The sequence below is a fragment of the Suricata suricatta genome, chromosome 7, assembly GCF_006229205.1.
Source record: "Suricata suricatta isolate VVHF042 chromosome 7, meerkat_22Aug2017_6uvM2_HiC, whole genome shotgun sequence".
NCBI lineage: Eukaryota > Metazoa > Chordata > Mammalia > Carnivora > Herpestidae > Suricata > Suricata suricatta.
In genome coordinates, this window is record NC_043706.1 from 8,510,705 (window position 1) to 8,530,010 (window position 19,306).

Here is a 19,306-nt window from a genome sequence, read left to right on the forward strand (position 1 = left end):
TCATCAGGCGTCATCAGGTCAAGGATCAGCCAGTTCTTCAGCATTTACTGAGCACCTACTAAACCAGTGCGCACGCTGCCACACACGCCCGGCTCGCACCTTCTGGGCTCAGTCTCCGGGCCCCCACCCGAGAAGGAAGCCAAGGGGAAAGTGCTAACGACACGGAGTCTGTCCTGGAGCAGAGACGCATGGGAAGAGTCCTCATCAGAGCTTTAGTTTTCCTCCAAAAGACATCGACTTCATTAGCTGCCTATTTGATCTCAATCGCAGAAGGGTCTGCACTGAAGCCAAACGGGGTACAGACCCCTTCGGACCATGACGGTGAGCAAAGAACTAGGTGCCCCACTCACACCAAATGCTTTGCTGGAACAGCCACGGTTAGTGTGCGAGATGGGCTGTGGGTTCCTCTAAATCCGTGGTCCACACACTTTGAAAAATCACTTTCTTCAGTCAGAAAATTTAAGAACACATCACTACAGATGGAGATCATTACCCATGCTCAGGCATTTTGTACTGATCTATTATGTACAATATAAACTGCAGGCAAAAGAAAAATCCAAAGGATGAGAAAATACAAATCAACACAAATTTTAACATCTTCTTCCGGCACTGGGATGCGCCATCTCGCAGGACAACTGGGGGTACACAGGCCCCTAAGCTGTTGGCCTCTCCTGTGGGATTCGTTTGTGGTGCTCCAAGTCCTAAGCAATGGGATTCGCAAGTGGGACCGAAACACAACAGAGTCACAACTACTGGGGATGTCCGTGCCTTAGCCTTTCAGAGTGTTCTGCTTTCGAGGACTTGGCTCTGTACGCTTTAACAAGGCATGTCGAATATGCAACTTTAAGAAACCGGTATGCGAATTTGCGTGTTAAATGGACACTGTGGAGACGTTCTGTATCTCTCCATAGGCTCCACACAGACTCCCAGGGGAAGTCTCCAAATCCAAGGCCAGGCTGTCTTTTTTTCCCTTATAGACAATAAGCTCTCAAGAAGTTCAGAGTCTAAACTGCGTTATGTGACCATGGCCTCCATTCAGTGATGCAATTCCACATCGACACTTGCTTTTCTCAGGTTTTCCCAGGGTCTCGTGATCTTACATACATTTCTATACTTGTGTATTTGCAAGTTGCTTCAGAGAATGCAATGGAGCAAAAAAAAAAAAAAAAAAAAAAAAAACCAACAAAACAAAAAACTCACCAAAAACAGTGGGGGAATGATTACTGATTTCCTGAGGAGGGATATCAAAAGGCCTTCCCGGAAGCTCCCACTTTTCTGTACTTTGGATTAGATATACCCTGAACTACGAAATTCAGAGAGTTATGAACAAATGCCATTCTGTTAAACAGCCTCAGACTGTGTCGTTTCCCAGCAAAATAAGCTGTTTGCTCAGTTATCAGCAAACCTCTTCCAGGGGCCTCCTGGCAGAAGTAATCAAAGGCTGATTTTAATGATGTATTGTTATGCCCACTTTTCTAAACCATGTGCCTACTAGCAGACACACGAACTGTTTCTGACAAATGCTGGTAAATGCTTGTTGGATGGAAAAATAACAGTTCTAACAGTGACTTCAGTTCCAGAGTCACTGCTCGTTTTCTCTCCTTCAAAGACCTCTAGCATCACATAAACTCAAGATTCAGAGTGGCAAGGAGATTCGACTTTGGTTACTCGGTGTACTCCACTGGCGGTGGCCAACAAGAGCCGTGTTGAGGATTCTGAGAAGAAACGCAGGCTGAGTAGGGAAGGGGCCCCAGAGCCAGGGAAGGTGGGCAGGGAACACAAGTGTGTTTGATCTACGGACACAGCACCCGAGAGACGATGGACGTCTTCAAAATCCAAAGGTGCTTACTTATGTTAAAAGGCTGGGTGATTTTTGTTATCTGAAGATCTCTTCCCTGTGTCTGCGTACTTTAATTTTCATCAGCCCGACCTTCAACCCTGACCTTCTAAACTAGGGGGAACCCCTTCAAGGCAAGAACTCTGCTTTTTTTTTTCTTTCCATCTTTTTAGTCCCCAGTACAGCAAATGCTCAGTAAATGCCAGCTGACCCTTTTGTGATGCCCTGGGGAGAACAAAACCCACTGCAACCTTTTAACTTAAGTGAGCACCTTGGGACACCGCTCTCGGGTGCCAGCAGATACACAACACTCGTGCCGTCCTTCCAACCTCCCAGACTCAGCTCATTGCTTCCTCCTGCGCCACGGTTTCCTCTTCGAGATCTCTCTCACAGAGGTGAACGGGGTCAGTTCACTGTACAGCGTCCACCGAAGTGTCCACACCTGTGGTTCTCAATCCCAGGCCCCAGCCCCGGGCATACATGAGCGGGACCTGTACCGGAGGAAAGCCAGGGCTCCCCGTCCACAGGAAGCGTGGGGCACTTGTCAGGAACGGGACCCAGGGCCAAGTCTGGTTTGGGTTTTATGACTGTCAAGTGACTCAAACGAGCAGCCAGACCAAGAACACTGATCGACCGAGACCAACCTCAGACCCTGAAGACCACATCCTCCTTCTCTTAGGGATTTACGGCAAATATTAGCGTATTGGAAACAACAGGAAGTTCTGCCATAGAGAGTTCTTCTCTCATTTGGTTAAGTTAGCTTTCCCCAGAATGCACCAGTGAATCCTTTCACCCGTAATTCTGATCACAAATACAGCTTAAATGGAACACAGCCACACCCACCCATTCATTCATGTACTGTCTGTGGTTGCTTCCATGCGGCAAGGGCGGAAAGGAACTTGCAACAGAGACCAGGGCCCACAGAGCCTAAAGAACGTACCGCCCAGCCCTGTTAAGAAAACATCTGCCACACCCGGATTGGCGTATTAAGGAGCACAGGCATCTCGTGTGTTCTCAAGTTCACTTTAGGCCGCTCTGCTTTGTGAAAGACTCATGTTGCTACCTGTTTTCCGCTAACTCAATGAAATCCAAGGAGGGTTTTTGTTTGTACCAAAAAAAAAAAAAAAAAAAAGGCGAGAAGTGAAAACAGCATCAGCAAGCTTCGCAGCACGCCACTCGAAGAGAGGGCAGGGCACAGCCTGGGCGGGAGGGTGGCCCCTCGGAGCTCCTGCCTGGGGAGACCACACTCGGCGTCTCAGCATCCAGCGGCCACAGCTCTGAACCGTGTCTGGGAGCCTGTGTGCTTGAGCTCCATTTATTTTGTGGACCCGCGGGCAAGAGGCGTCCTAAGGTATCAGAAAAACCTAAGAGAGGTCGGTAATTTTTTGGGTCCCGGAACTCAAAGATTTTCCAGACAAGCCAATCGTAACTGCTCCTTTGCTTTCCGCGGGGCGTACAAGACAGTTCACAGGGATGCTCTACTTTCTGGGAGCGGGAAAACCTGGACACCAGACTATTCGGCCGGAGTCCAAAGGTGCTAAGGAAAGACTCCGAGGGTAGGGCTCATTAAGCAGGGTCTCGCCTCTGTTTCAACTATGGTAACTTGGCTCTTACTTTTCAAATTTCATTTGAAGAAAGGATTCCCTTAATTGCTAAGAAAAGATTTGAACCCCACTGACTCAGCAACTCAGAGATGTGACGAGGCAAACGCCATGTAAATTACACTCTGCTTTGCCACTGGCGGCTGTAACTAGCGTTCTCCGAAATCAAAGTTATCAACCACCTCAGCTTATTTAGATCAGATATTTGACAAATAATTGTTTAGGCATCGGGTCCCCTCACCAAGTTACATGTATCATGTATATGACATGTAGGTGCCTCATTAAAATTTCGTTGAAAAGTTCTCATTCAATATTATATTTTGGGTTTCTTAAAGAATCAACAGAAGAAAACACCATGTAGAGACTATACTTTGAATTTCTATGTATTACCAGCTAAAGGCATTTTTATTACATTAGTCAATGTCTTTTAGGAAAGGAACATAATTCTTAGTGTCTATAGCCTCAAACATGTATATGTCTCATTATAAACTATACACTTCCTTTTTTCACACTCATGTCAAAGTATATGAATCACCATATTTCCTTATTCTTCTGGAGAGCCAGGATTCACCAGCTGGTAAAATTACCTTCCCTTTCTGAAAACACAACATTTTATACAGCTTTTATTTTCAGGGTCCATTACATGCACAGTCATTTAATGTAAGCTGCCTAAAATCCTCATAAGGTGTAACAAACATGCAAATTAATGCTCTTAATCCTACAGAAGAAAGAAATTTCTCTTTGAACATGGCACAAATGAAAAGATAAAGGAATAAAAGAGACACTCAAATAACTGCCATATAAATTAAAAGAATGCAATCCCTGATCTCTTTGCTGATCTCAGATCAAAATCAATATACAGTACTCATTGCTAAAGGTGATGAGTTAAATGTGGCTTGGTACACACTGTAACTCAAGAATCTAAGCTCATACTTCCAAAAATCAAATACGGCTCATATCCTGTCCTGCCTAAAAGGTCAGGAAGTAATGTTTTCCAGTTGTATTTCATAATTAAGCCTATACTCAATGGAGAGTATCTTTGTACCTCTCAAACAGAATTCATTTTTTTAAAAATTTCAACAGGAATATTAAAATCCCTGAGCATCAAGAAATTTTCTCCCTGCTTTGAATATTTCATCTCATTTTATTTACCTTTCCATAACTGGTTTAGGCCACTTATTTTATGAGGGTTTTTCAAATTTATAAGAAAAAAACAGTACTGACACACAAATGAGGTCTAGAAAAGCACACGATAGCTATAAAAATAGCTCATCCATCATCTCCACATTTTGATTCCAGAGACTGCCGTGGAAGGTGGCGTTTCCACACCACTCACCCGGCACGCACTTAAAAAGGCTTGCTCCGTCACTTACACAACTGAAACTGATTGATTACCTGCTAGAGAAAAATCGATACAAATATCCTGGAAAACACTAGCTTGTAAATTCATTCTGGCCCCAACAAAGTCCTGGTCACAGCTTGACATGTTTTTCTAGATATCTAAAATGCAACCGTGTCAAAGCCCAGCCCCCCAAAACTGTGATGCTTAGGAATTTTAGTACCTAAATCTCAGCACAGGTGAGGAGGTGAGGGAGAAGGTGTCCCAAGTCTGTTAGAACAATGAGATGAGAAGCTGCCGTTACGTGATAAATCTTCCATTCGGAACTAGCCACAAAAATGATAAACATATTGAGAAGGTGAAAATGTCATTGGGGCTAGGGTGAGAGAAAAAAGAGAAAAAAACAAAACAAAACAAAAAACCACAAAGCTAGGAAACCAGCTAAGCATAAACTAAATTTTATACACACACACACACACACACACACACACACACATATATGTAAAAGGTAAAGTTTCTATTTAAAAATATAAGTACTTTGGCTTTAATGCTATCCATCCAAAATTTAATGAGCTCTCTTTCTCATGTTTTGGCAGCTGAAATGTATAGGCAGGATAATTAGCGCTTTGGGAAGCCACCGTGCTTTCAGAATAATGTCATGATTATTTCAGAACCTCTTCTGAATGCTTCCTTGCCATTGGGTCAGGCCTTAGCCTCTTCATTCATTAGACTACTAGGAAATAAACTTTTAAGAAATAAATTTTTATGAATATAAAATTTTTCATAAATATGCTATTCAGAAAGAAACTGTACTCTGTATCATCTGACAGGCAACCTGGGTTCAATACCCATTCTACAACTCGTTTGGAGTTTTAAAAAAACCACTCCGTATTTGTCATATACAGTCAGTCGTCAAAAAATTTAAGAAAAAGAAAGGAAATGTACTTTTCCTTTAACTTCCAATCACATAGTGGCTTTCCTAGGACTAAAATTTATTAGCAGCACATTCAGAGTTTTCATCTTAAAGTAGGCTTTCAAAGAACCATATTGTTTATTATTAATTACAGGGCCACTGAATAATGGTGTACTGAAGAATTTAAGGGGTTCTAGCTCGAAGAATATTCCTAACACCTGGATTACTAAAGAACTAAATATGCAAGAGGCACAGAGATAAGAGGTTTTTCTACTATTGTATTTACTTTCATAATTATGCTTCACAATTCTAAAGCTCAAACACAGAAACTCTGTCGGATCAGTAAAATCCCAATGTCTTCTGCAGAAGAAAGATAATGAACTAACTCAGTGTGTTTAAAATGTGAGTTATCAACGGATACTTCCTGCAGTGGAAAAAGATTATAAGGCCATCCTCAGCAAGAATCTGCTTTTCTCAAATTAAGAGAATGAGAGGTAACTGTCACACTAAGTAGTTTCTATTTCTAGAGAGGTTTTTCATAAAACATATTTTAATAGCAAAAGAAAACCTGTCATTTGACTCCAGTCATTAATGTCTGTTATAGATGTTCCAATATTCTTACTCAAAATTAGACTTCTTGGATTCACTTTAAATTCCTTCCATTTAAGTAACACGTCTTCTTCATAAAAAGGACACAGTCAATTATTTTGTAGATGCGATATCGAATTCTAACTACAAGCAGAGCTAAATGTCACAGTAATGAGAAAACGCGGCTTGGAGGGCCAAGGACCTTCTTCGGACCACAGTTAGCGGCTAAGCAGCAGAACTCCATTCAAGTTCAAACTCGCCTACGGCAAAGCTCATCAGATACCTGATGACTCAGTTTTTCTAACCGCACTGGCTTGCCTAGGAAGCTAAGACCTCAGTATTTCAGTAATAGTAGCATACGTCAATCAAACGAGTTCACCTTCAGTTTCAACTGTAATACACAGGTAAAAAGACAATTGAAAAATGTTACATTGCCAGCATTCCACAGTTGGGAACAAAAAAGAACATACACAGACACTCACATACTCAAGCTGAGAAAAGCAATACTAAATAAATCTCTTCTAATACTTCCTCTATAAATAAACACTAAGTCACTGCTAACCTCTGATACATACTTTGAAAGATTCACCTTGACTGGCCCAACCCAGTTGGATATGACGACATTAAGTGACAACTCGGGTCTGACAGCAGTCACACACGGACTTGTATTGCTCAGAGGGCATTTCTAAAGATAAATCAGAGAGCTAAGCTGGATATCTTTAGAAAAACTCTATAATTAGTTTATAAAACCTAGGATTATTCCTTTCTGGTTTTTACCTCAAGGCAAGTGTAAAACATCAATGCGTCCACGCTAAGTCAAGCAGCAATCACGTCCAAATGTCAGCAGAGGTATACATAAGAATAGATATGAGGGAGCCAAGAGAACACATTCACTTTCTAGATGGTGATTTAACAGTTTCACGTTTGTAAATTAAATGTTCAGAGTAAAATGAGAAGACTTTTTCCAGTTATATTTAGTTGCCGTTAGAAATGCATACTGTTTGGAAAAGTCCTTTGATAGAACTAACTCATACCCCTACCAATTTGCAGTGTTTGGTGAATAGATCCCAGAGTTTTAACACCCCCATCATCATCTGGCGGATACATAGCAAAATAGACACCAAGTCAGAATACCAGCAAAGGCATCATTTTTCAAACAGATTAAGTTTCTGTGCAAATGGATGCCCGTTCTGAAAAAAACCTTGACGCAGTCCTGTTGTACAGAAGAGTACCATGGAGACTGATCTTCAGTAAGATAATAACCTGCTCTAAAACAGAATGCTGGTAAGAGTCAGTGTGTTGCCTTTTATTTCTTGTTCAATACAAGTTGAATGTGAATGAAGGAGGGGACTGAACTAAGAATGTGAAAGTATAAAAATAATTGTTGGAGGAGTTAATCAGTCAATCAAGGGTACTTTTTTATTATAAAGAGCATTCCAAATTCATGTTGATATAATCTTTACAGAGAGTTAATAAAGAAATGCCTACTTCATTTAAAGTACTATTTAAATAAAGAACTCTGACTTTGAATTTGAGGGTGTGAAGTACTTAAAAGCAGCATCCCAAGTTACTTGCTAAAAGGGAAAGTACATCGCCAATAACTATTAACCCACACGATTATGAGACAATAGATATAATCTATTGTATCACATCAGGTATAAAGACACCCCAATGTTATACACACATATTATAAACAAAGACAAATGAGGAAGTTTATAATAAACAGTTATGTATCAACAGAGCCATGACTCATGTTAAAGATAAGTCTTATTAGATGCCGAGAGATACCTACACAATCACATTTTCCAGCAACTGATGATTCAGAAGTAGCTGGCCACCCACACAAAGAATTATTCTCACTAGGACTCTACACCAGTGCCACTCTTTACTGGTCCAACAGTTCTGCAGATAAAGAGAGCTACCTTTATTGGTTGATATAGTAAAATCTACCTTTTCCAAGACCCCTGGAAACACTTATTCTATTTTTCTAAATGGTCCAAAAATTATCAAAGAAAGAGGCAAAAATCTTGAAAAGGATTTCACTCAGTCCACAAAAGTCTTAACACACCTCAGATGGTCAGTGATTTCTTTCTTTTTTTGTCTTTTCTATGAGGTGAAAATGGGTGATAAAGTTCAAAACACATCATAAGGAGCTGGAAGAGTGGTAAAAATTGCACATGATTCTAGAAACTCTTACCTTGAAAAGACTGCTTGGCTCTGTCGACTAATTCGTCAATTGGATAACTGGCCAAATTTCCTCTGGCATGTTTAGTTTTGCAGTAAGTACAAGCATTCAGACACCTGTTCAAACGATAGCAATAAATGAGGCTCCAATTTTTAAAAATAGCACATACTTAACATGGAAAACAAAACAAAACATACACCAAAACGTTAGTTTAGTGACATGTCCCATTTTATATAAGAAATACTTAAAATGTCAATATCTACCATATTATTTATTTTATTTCCACCAGGCACAGAAATTGCAATTTGCAATTATTTTAAGATTCAACTATTCAAAAAAATGGTTGTACTAATCACGCAGTATTATCTTCAAAGGAACATATTGATGAGGAACAAAGTTTATAAATACAATGATTGATTAACCAAAAGAAATTCAAGATCCACATTTTTTTTAAACCACTGACATTGCTTGGCCATGATAAAAATAAAAATTTAGTACTGCTTATGCATACTGTATTATTTAGAAATGATAGGGCATATTAATTTAACTAATAATATAAGAATAAAAAGGCAACATAGCAGTCTCACAAAAAAAAATACACCATAGACTTAGAAATTTTAAGACAGTATTTTTCACTTCTGAAGTCAGAAAAATATATATATTAAAACAAGTCCAAAGAATGCTCCCTAGGATTATATTAGAGAAAGTAAACAAGGAGAATAACACTATTAGTTTTGAAAAAAGAAAAAATTTCCCAAATGTCTAAAGATATGATAAAGAATTACCATTGAAAAACCACAATGTTGGCTCTGCTCTCATAATTTTTAAAAATAATTTAATAAATTTTGTTATTATATTGAATAATAGTGGTGAGAGTGAACATCCCTGTCTTATTCCTGACCTTAGGCGGAAAGTTCCCCATTGAGGATGGTATTAGCAGTGGGTTTTTTATTTATGGCTTTTATGATCTCCAGGTATGATCCTTCTATCCCTACTTTCTTAAGGGTTTTTATCAAGAAAGGATGCTGTATTTTGTCAAATGTTTCTCTGCATCTATTGAGAGAATCATGTGGTTTTTGCTCTTTCTCTTACTGATGTGATAAATCACATTGATTATTTTGCTGATGTTGAACCAGGCCTGCATCACCCGTATAAATCCCATTAGGTCATGGTGAATAATTTTTTTGATGTATTGTTGATTCCGGTTGCCTACTAGCTTGTTGAGGATTTCTGCATCCATATTCATCAGTGGAATTGGTCTATAGCTCTCCATTTTAGTCGGGTCTTTGCCTGGTTTAGGAATCAAGGTAATGCTGGCTTCCTAGAAAGAGTTTGGAAGTTTTCCTTCCATTTCTATGTTTTGGAACAGCTTCAAGAGAATAGGTGTTAACTCTTCCTTAAATGTTTGGAAGAATTCCCCGGGAAAACCATCTGGCCCTGGACTCTTGTTTTTTGGGAGAGTTTTGATTACTAATTCGATTTCTTTACTGGTTATGGGTCTGTTCAGATTTTCTATTTCTTCCTGTTTCAGTTTTGGTACTTTATAGGTTTCTAGGAATTTGTCCAGTTCTTTCAGATTGTCCATTTTACTGGCATACAATTGCTCATAATATTCTCTTATTACTGTAAATTTTGTAATTATAAAAGAAACAGTTACAACATAATAAAACAGTCCTACACCAAAAAGGCTCAACATCACCAAAAAAAAACCAAATGAAACAAAAATGATCTTCATTAATTCAACTGTTATAATGAGTACCATGGTTTAAAACACCATGATTACATAAATGCTTTAAAATTTCAAAATGAGAAAAACTGAACTTTTAATAATTGAACCTGACCAATGTGTAATTTTATTAAAATTTGATGCTACATATATATATATATGTATATATATATATATATATGTTCATCTCAAAAGATGCAGAAAACCCATCTAACAAACGTCAACACCCATTCATAATACAAACTCTCGACAAAGTGGGCATAGAATACTGCCCCACAACACAACAAAGATCGTATGGGGAAGCCCAGCTGACATCATACCCAACAGTGAAAGTTCAAAGTTTTTTCTCTTAGGTAAAAACAAGACAAAGCTATCCACTCTGAATAGGAGTGGCACTCCTCTTTAACACAGTGATGTAAGTCCTAGCCAGAGTCATTAGGCAAGAAAAAGAAATAAAAGGCATCTTAAATGGAGAGGAAGAGTACAATTACATTTGTAGATGACATGATTTTATACACATAAAAATTCCTAAAAACTCCACCAAAAAAAGTGTTAGGATATTCACAGGCTGAGGATTAGGCTCTCTTCTCCAGCTGGGGTTAGAAACTCCAAACATTAATTAGCCACTCAACCCTAGCCTCTGTTGCCTCGGAAAGGGCTATTATCCTCGGGGGCCCTTGGACCAGGGCTAAGGCCTGCATCCTGAGCCCCTGGAAGCCCAGACCTCACTACTGTGAACCCCAGGGCCTGACTGGTCAGAACTTGCTGCTGTCTTATTGTGGATGGACAGATGGACAAATGGATGGATGAAAGATGGATGGATAGATGGATAGTCATGGATGCCCAATGCCTCCCCCACCAAACTGCTGAGTGGAAGCATTTCAGTGAGTGTGACAGCACGGCAAGAATATATATGTGTCTGTCTGTGTGGACAAAGTCTTTACACTTTAAGGTTTGGAAACATTCAAGACAAAATGTCATGGAGGCAGTAAAACCAAGGCCAGAGGCACGTCTGGATTCTGAACCTCAGATTGTGTGAGGGGCTGTGCTTAAAGGCCCTGATGCGTCATCTGTTTGGGCCTTGTTTCAATAAAGCACTAAGCAAAGCTGAGTCACCAAAAAAAAAAAAAAACAAAAACAAAAACAAACAAAAAAAAAACCCTGAATTTACTGAATCGATGAATTAAGTTAGAGAATACCAAATCAACATACAAAAAAGGCTAGCATTTCTATACACTAGCAACAATTAACCTGAAAAAGAAATAAAGAAAATAATATCACTTACAATAACACCAAAAACAATACTTAGAAATAAATTTAACCAAAGAGGTCAAAAAAAAAAAACCACCTATACACTGAAAACAATAAGATACTGATAGAAAAAACTGAAGAATATACAAATAATTGGAAAAAGATTCTATGCCAGTGGATTGGAAGATTTAATATTGTTAAAATGTCCACACTACTCAAAAACATCTATAGACACCATGTAACCCCTATCAAGATCCAATGGCATTTTTTACAGAAAAAGAGAAAACAAGCTTACAATTTCTATGGAACTACAAAAGACTCTTAATAGCCAACACAATCCTGAGAAAGGACAACATTGCTGGAAGCATCACATTTCCTGATTTCACACAAGATAACAATGGTACAGTGATCAAAATGGCCTGGAATTGGCATAAAAACAGGCAAACAGACCAATGGACTCGATTGAAGAACCCAGAAGTGAGCCTATGCGTAAACACTCAGCTAGTCTCAACTAGTACGAGACTCGCTGAATACTCAACAGAGAGAAGGTTAGTCTATTGAATAAATGTTGCCAGGAAAACTGGATGGTCCCACACAGAAGAATGAAACAAGACCACTGTCTTATACCACACACAAAGATTAATCTGAAAAGCCATAAAGACTTAAATATAAGGCCGTAGAAAATTGTAAAAGCTCTAGAAGAAAACATAGGAAGAATCTTCCTTGACATGGGTCTTGGCAATTATTTTTCAGATGTAACACTTAAGTACAGCCACAAAATCAAAAACAAGCAAATGGGACTACATCAAACTAAAAAGCTTCTGCATAGCAGAACTGATCAACAAAATGAAAAGGCAACCTACGGAATGGAAGAAAATATTTTCAAACCACACATATAATTCCTAATACAGTAAGTCATTTAAATAGTTGGTTAATATTCTATAATAAGAGATTCATAATATCTGATAAGGGCTTTATACCCAAAGTATTTAAGGAACTCAATGGTGAAAGCAAATAATCCAATTTAATATGGCCAAAGAATCTGAATAGACATTTCCAAAGAAGATATTCAAATGGCCAACAGGTACATGAAAAGGTGCTCAACAGCACCGATCATCAAGAAAATGTGAATCCAAACCATAATGAGGTATCACTTTGCACCTGCTGGAAAGGCTATTATAAAAAAGACAAGAAAAAAGCAAGTGTTGGCAAGGATGGAGACAAAAGAACAGAAATATTTGACCACTGTTGGTGGAGATATAAACTGGTCCAGCCACTATAATAAATACAGTATGGAGGCTCCTAAGTTAAAAATACAACCATATGGTCCAGCCACTGCACGTCTGAGTACATATCCCAGAGAAAAGGAGTCACCATCTCAAAGGGGCGTCTGCATCCTCACTGTCTGCATTATTTACCAGAGCCAAGACATGGAAACAACTTAAGTTTCTCTAACAGGTAAGATGAAGAATAAAAAATATGGCATGCATGTATACACACACACACACACACACACACACACAGGCACAGTGGAACATTATTCAGCCATTAAAAAAAAGAAGGAAATCTTGGCATTTGCAACAACGTGGATGAACACTGACAGCATTATGCTACGTGAAGTAAGTCAGACAGAAACACAAATAGTGCATGAGCTCACTTATAGGCGGAACCTAAAAGCAACTCAGAATAGACTGGAGGTTGCCAGAAATGGGAAAGGGTGACGGTCATGTGAAGGTATAAGTGTTACATGAAACGTATGTTCTACGGATGCAATATAGAGCTGGGCGACTGAAACTGCCAATACTGTATCACATATTTGAAAATTTCTGAGAGCTAGATCTTAAAAGCTCTTATAAAAAAACTGAATTATGTGAACTGAAATATGTTAACTAACTAAAAAGACTGTAGTGAGCCTTTCACAATATATACACATGTATCAAATCATTCCACTGTATAACTGGAACTTACACCTTATATGTCAACTATATCTGAGTAAAACTGGGTGCAGGTGGCGGGAAGTCTGGTAAGGAGCTTGCTCAAGACATGTAAAAGATGCGATGCAAATCTAGGCCTTCCACATGTCTTTCTTCTTTCTTTTTTAAGTTTTTTAATGTTTGTTTATTTTGAGAGACAGAGAGAGAGCATGAGCAGGGGAGGGACAGGGAGAGGGAGGAAGACACAGAATCGGAAGCAGCTCCAGGCTCTGAGCCGTCAGCACAGAGCCCGACGCGGGGCTCGAACCCACGAACCGCGAGATCATGACCTGAGCCGAAGCCGGACGCTCACCTGACTGAGCCGGCCGGGCGCCCCCGGTCTGCCAGATTTCAAACTTCACGCTGTTTCCACACCAGTCCGACCCCCAGACTGTGTCAAACACCCTCGCTACACAGGGGTGCAAGTAATAAAGCCATCAACCATCTGACGCAAGACACAAGTAACGTGGCGGATGTATTCCAAGATGTGGCTGGTCCTTACCGTCCTGTATGTGAAGTTATTTGACTAAACCATGTGTTTCTCTCTTTTACTCTTTGGAAACCTAAGGCTAAGCTGCTTTTTCATCCAGCAGCCCCCACCCGTTATTTCACCCCTGTTTACAAATTTTGTTTTTCACCTTCTGCTGGCTCAACGGCAAAGTGTGTCATCTCATGTGAGTTGCAACCTCTTTTTGTATCCTGCTGCTCAGGTTCTCCTGGCCGTTCCCTTCCAGCGGCCCCGTGATACGCTCAGGCCGTTCCGTCCCATGCCCTGTCCCCTGATTATGTTCATTCTGTCAGTCAGCACTTTGCAGGGGGTCTGTCTGCTCTCTGGACCTCCGGATGCGACTTCAAGCCTCCTGACCCTCAACCCCTTTCCGTTATTTCTGTTACCAATAAAGAGCTCCATAAATGAAGCTGACAAACTTTTTTTTCTTAACGTTTATTTACTTTGGAGAGAGAGAGAGAGACAGAGTGCGAGCAGGGGAGGCGCAGAGAGAGAGGAAGACACAGAATCCAAATCAGTCCCCAGGCTCCAAGCTGTCAGCACTGAGCCCAGCGCAGGGTTCGAACCCACAAACTGCAAGATCGTGACCTGAGCCGAAGTCAGAGGCGTAACCAACTGAGCCACCCAGGTGCCCCTGAAGTGGATAATCTTAACAAAAGCTATTGCGATTTCTGACTTGGGCTGTTTATTGAAAGTATCTCTTCTGAGGGACACCGGCCTAAAGAAGGGGAAGGAAAACAGAGAAGTAAAGGGAAACATACGTTTGAAACATTTGTAACATCAATGAATTCACACACGTGAAGGACGTGGGGTCTGTACCTAGTAAGTGATCAGTTGTCTAACGTGACTGCTCTATACAATTCTGGAGGAAATAACTGTGCGTCATCAGGCTCCACATGGGCTAACTTTACGGAACAGATGTGTTGCTGAGAGGCTGGCTTACGTCAACTGCGGCAACCACGTCCTATCCTCCTGTGGGCTGACTTAATAAAGGTGCGACGGTAACCCCCATGGACAAGTCACTCGTGAAAATTCATTAAAACATTTTAATAAAAAGAGGTGAAATTCGGAAACATTTATAATAAAATAAACCAGGATAAATGTTACATTAAGAATTGAAAATATTCCTCACTAACCTGACCCCCTGGAGTTAATTAGGGTTGCTGATGTGACAAGTTTTGACGTTCTAAACTCTTTATTGCTTAAGATAGGTTCATCTTTACCTGCAGTTATCAAAACAATATTGTTTTGATAAAGTGAAAATTTTGGTGAAGCATATTTCTTCAAGCACGTTAGAACAGCACAATCTTAAGAACTAAATCTGTTGTGACTTACAGTTTAAAAAAAGGGAGATTTGTTTAACACACAGGAAAAATCCGCACAACAAAAAAAGTCCGTAAAGAAAGAATAAGCTTTTCATACTCTCTGGGTCAAAAACAATGTCCTCAATCACCAGGAATTACAATGACCAGTCATTTCGACATGACACGGCTCCAACAAAATACAGGGATTCATCATTAGAAACCTTCAGTAGATACTTTCGGTTATCTTTAAACAATTAAATAATTGTCTGAAGGGAAGAACGCCAAGCCAATTTCTTCAACCGTCAGAAAACAAAAGATCTTTGAAGGCTGATTGGTGCAAGCCAAAACCAGAAAGAAATGGCTGTGGCCATCCAAGGAAGACGGAAAATCCTGGACAGACCAAGACCTTCGTGACAGAATTATCACAGCTGGGTCGCCACACCTACTGATCTGTGCCACAGGTGGTCACCTGGCCACAGGCCAGGAAGGAACTAAACACCTCAAAGCACAGACAGACAGGGCATTTGATTCAGCAGGAAAGTGCCTAACTCCTCAAAAGCATCTGTGGCAGAAAATTTTTAAGTTACAGAAACCAAAGAGATGAAATAACAGTTTTCACAAATTAAAATATTTCAAAGGGCTCAAATGTATAACAAAATGTCACATTTAATACCTAATTCACATAAAGCAAATGAAAACTAGAAGTTTTAACATATTCACTGTTCTTTTCTCTTAAAGAGCATCTTTAAATATCACAAGTTCTGAAAAAAATTAAAAATCAGAGTTAGACTTTTAAAAATTCACCCATACTGGTATCTGTTGTTATGGGGGGAAGAAAGCAGGCCTAGAAGACTCAGAATTCTGTTTCTCTGCTTCTTTGGGTCAAGAATAAGTATGCAAAAACGGTTGTAGACTCAGACATTAACACCTCAAGCCACTATACTCCGTTTCAGAAATAAATCCTTATTTACTTTTAATCAATTGACAAAGTATAATATTCTTCAAAGCTTCGATTTTACAAAATAATAAGCCCTTTTCAGAGCTAAACCTTAGAAAAGCCATACTGTGGGCCAGCCACATCCTTCCATATTAAAGTACCATGAAGCAAAGAAAAAAAACATAAAAAATCAGGAAATAAAAGGTTCATACACTGTAGGTTGGGACAGGCTTATCTGTTAAGTATTGTGAGCCCTCATCTTGGTTTTAAAAATATTTCCAGAAAAATTACAAACTTTTTGATCTTTTAAACAAATGCAAGAGATACTCTTCTATCAGTAGGATCTGATTAGATCTTCAAATGATCATATGATCCCTGTTTGCCAAGATCAAAATCCTGAACAAACTAAAGAAAAACGACATACTTAGAAACTAACAAAATAGTTACAAAATCTTCAATTCTTTAAGCTTCCTGCGGCCAGGAACCTTCCAACCTAAAATGAATCTCTCCACCAGGGTTACCGACTCTATCTTCTCCTCCCAACTCCAAAATCCGACTCTAATAATTACAGTCTCCCTTCAACTCTTCCCTTTCTTTTCCTTCTGCAAAAGGGAGGGGGTGGAGAGAGAAGGTAGCAGCAGTGAAACTTCCTCCTACTGATACTGAATTCAAAAGCACTTGTAACTACCTTTCTTCTTATTCTGCCTCCATTAACTTCTACGCCACATCCTTTGCTTCAAACCGTTTTTCCAACATATTTACACTATACTCTTATTTCTCTGTCACTTTACCTAAAAGAATTACCCTTATCACCATCACCTTTTAATCTGTGTAAAAATCACCACAGCCTTTAAAATCACTTGGGGAAGGTGGTGCTAATAAAAGATGGTCGCTGAATGGTGGACACGCAACCATGTGTTTTACATTGTTTCATTTATCCTCGTGGAAGTCTTGGTATTAGTATTACTAACCCAACTTTCACAGAGGAAACTGAGGCTGATGAAGATTAAGAACTTTACCAGAAGTTACACAGACTCAATAAGAGATGAACCGATCTTAATTTAAATTCCTTTCTCACTGTTTATACTTTACTTCTCTTAAGAGGTAACTTACTCTGTACAAGAAAACATGATGGAGGGAAGGGGAGATGCTGGAGTGGGAAGCTCCAGGAAACAGTCTCCATATCTTGACAAAAATCCGCACGGACAGAATCTGTCTGATGTAGCAATCCTGGGGCTCTGGTGTCTGCTAAGGGCTTCCAGCTTGGATGGTACCTTGTGAAAGGGCTAAAATTCATAGGCTGTGAAATCATGACTTGAGCCAAAGTCAGACACTTAATGGACTAAGCCATCCAGGCTCCCCAATTCAAAAACAATTCAAAACAAATGTACAGGATTAGAAGAGAGTACTGTGAATAACCCTTCTATTAACCAACTGGATAAACTGGTTGAAATGGACAAATTCCCAAAAGCACAAAGCCTACCAAGAACACATCACGAAGCAAAAGGGAGTCTAAATAGGTCTATAAGTACTAAAAAGCTTGAATCTGTAATCAAAAATCTCCTAACAAAGAAAAACCTGAAATCTAATGGCTTCACTGATGAAGGCTAGCTAACATTTATAGAATAGCAACCCTTGTGGTGCCTGCGTGGCTCAGCCAGTTAAGCACAGGACTCCTGATTTTGGCTCAGGTCATGATTTCATGGTTGTGAGACAGAGCTCCAAGTTGGGCTCTGGGCTCTGTGCTGACCTCAGAGTCTGCTTGGGATTCATTCATTCTCTCTCTCTCTCTCTCTCTCTCTCTCTCTCTCTCTCTCTCTCTCTCTCTCTCTCTCTCTCTCTCTCTCACACACACACACACACACACACACACACACTAAATAAATAAATAAACTTAAAAGAGAGAAAGAAAGAATATCAATCCTTCTCAAGCTTTTCCAAAAAAGTGAGGAGAAGGGAACACATCCTAACCTATTCTATAATGGCAGCATTACCTTGACTTACGCAATGGCATAAGAAAAGAAAATTACAGACCAGAATCTCTTATGAACAGTGATACAAAAACCTCAACCAAATACTAGCAACAGAATTCATTAGCACATAATAAGGATAGTTCAATATACAAGAACCAATCCAAGTAATATGCCACATCAACAGAATTGAGAAAAAAAAACAAAACATGATCATCTCGAATGATGCAGAAAAAGCATTGGACAAACTTTAACATCCTTTCGTGTTGAAAACAATCAACAAACTAGGAATAGGAGAAAACTTCCTCAGCCCAATAAAAGCTGTAAGTGAAAAACTCACAGTGAACATCACACTCAAGGTAAACAAATGAAAGCTTGTCCTTTACAATTAGGAACAAGCCAAAGATGTCCATTTTTACCACTTGTAATCAACACTGTTCTGGAAGTTCTAGCCTGAGCAAGTGAAAGAAACAAAGGCATCCAAGCTGGAAAGAAAGAAGAATATCTTCTAAGTAGAAAATCCTAAAACTCCCACATGCACACACAAAAAAACTTAGAATAAGTGAATATGGCAAAGTATCAGGATACAGAATCAATATACAGAAATCAGTTGTATTTTATGAACAATGAAAAATATGAAAAGGAAATTACAAAAATAATTGTTTACAACCATAACAGAAAAAGTAAAATATTTAGCAATTAACCAAGGTGAAAGACTTAAACAATAAGAACTATAAAACACTGCCAAAAGAAATTGAAAAAGACATAATAGAAATACACTGCATGATCATAGATTGGATGATTATTGTTAAAATGTAAATACTATCCAAAGTGAGATACAAATTCAATGCAATCTCTATCAAAATCCCCATGACATTTTTTGCACAAATAAAAAAAAAGTCCTAAATTTCAAATGGAATCTCAAGGGACCCCAAATAGCCAAATCAAACTTGAGAAATAGTAAAACTAAAGAATTCACACTACTGATTTCAAAACTGAGAGCAGAGTTACAGTTATTGAAACAGTTTGGTGTTGGTGTCACAGACATACAGACCACTGGAATAAAACAGAGAACCAGAAATGAACCCACACGTAAAAAGTCAAGTGATTTATCTCAAGAGGGCCTGGGCTATTCAGGGAGATATGGACTGTCTTTTCAACAAATCGTGCTGGG

General features: G+C 39.3%; 1 protein-coding gene across 6 annotated transcripts in view; it reads right to left on the reverse strand.

The window, feature by feature from the left end:
- Positions 1-19,306, reverse strand: part of CDKAL1 (CDK5 regulatory subunit associated protein 1 like 1) — a 646,364-nt gene that overhangs the window by 339,802 nt on the left and 287,256 nt on the right. For all 6 annotated transcript variants that reach the window (XM_029944073.1, XM_029944074.1, XM_029944076.1 and 3 more), the window contains one exon: positions 8,476-8,579. In XM_029944073.1, the coding sequence (XP_029799933.1) occupies positions 8,476-8,579 (104 nt within the window). The remainder of the gene's footprint in view (positions 1-8,475; positions 8,580-19,306) is intronic.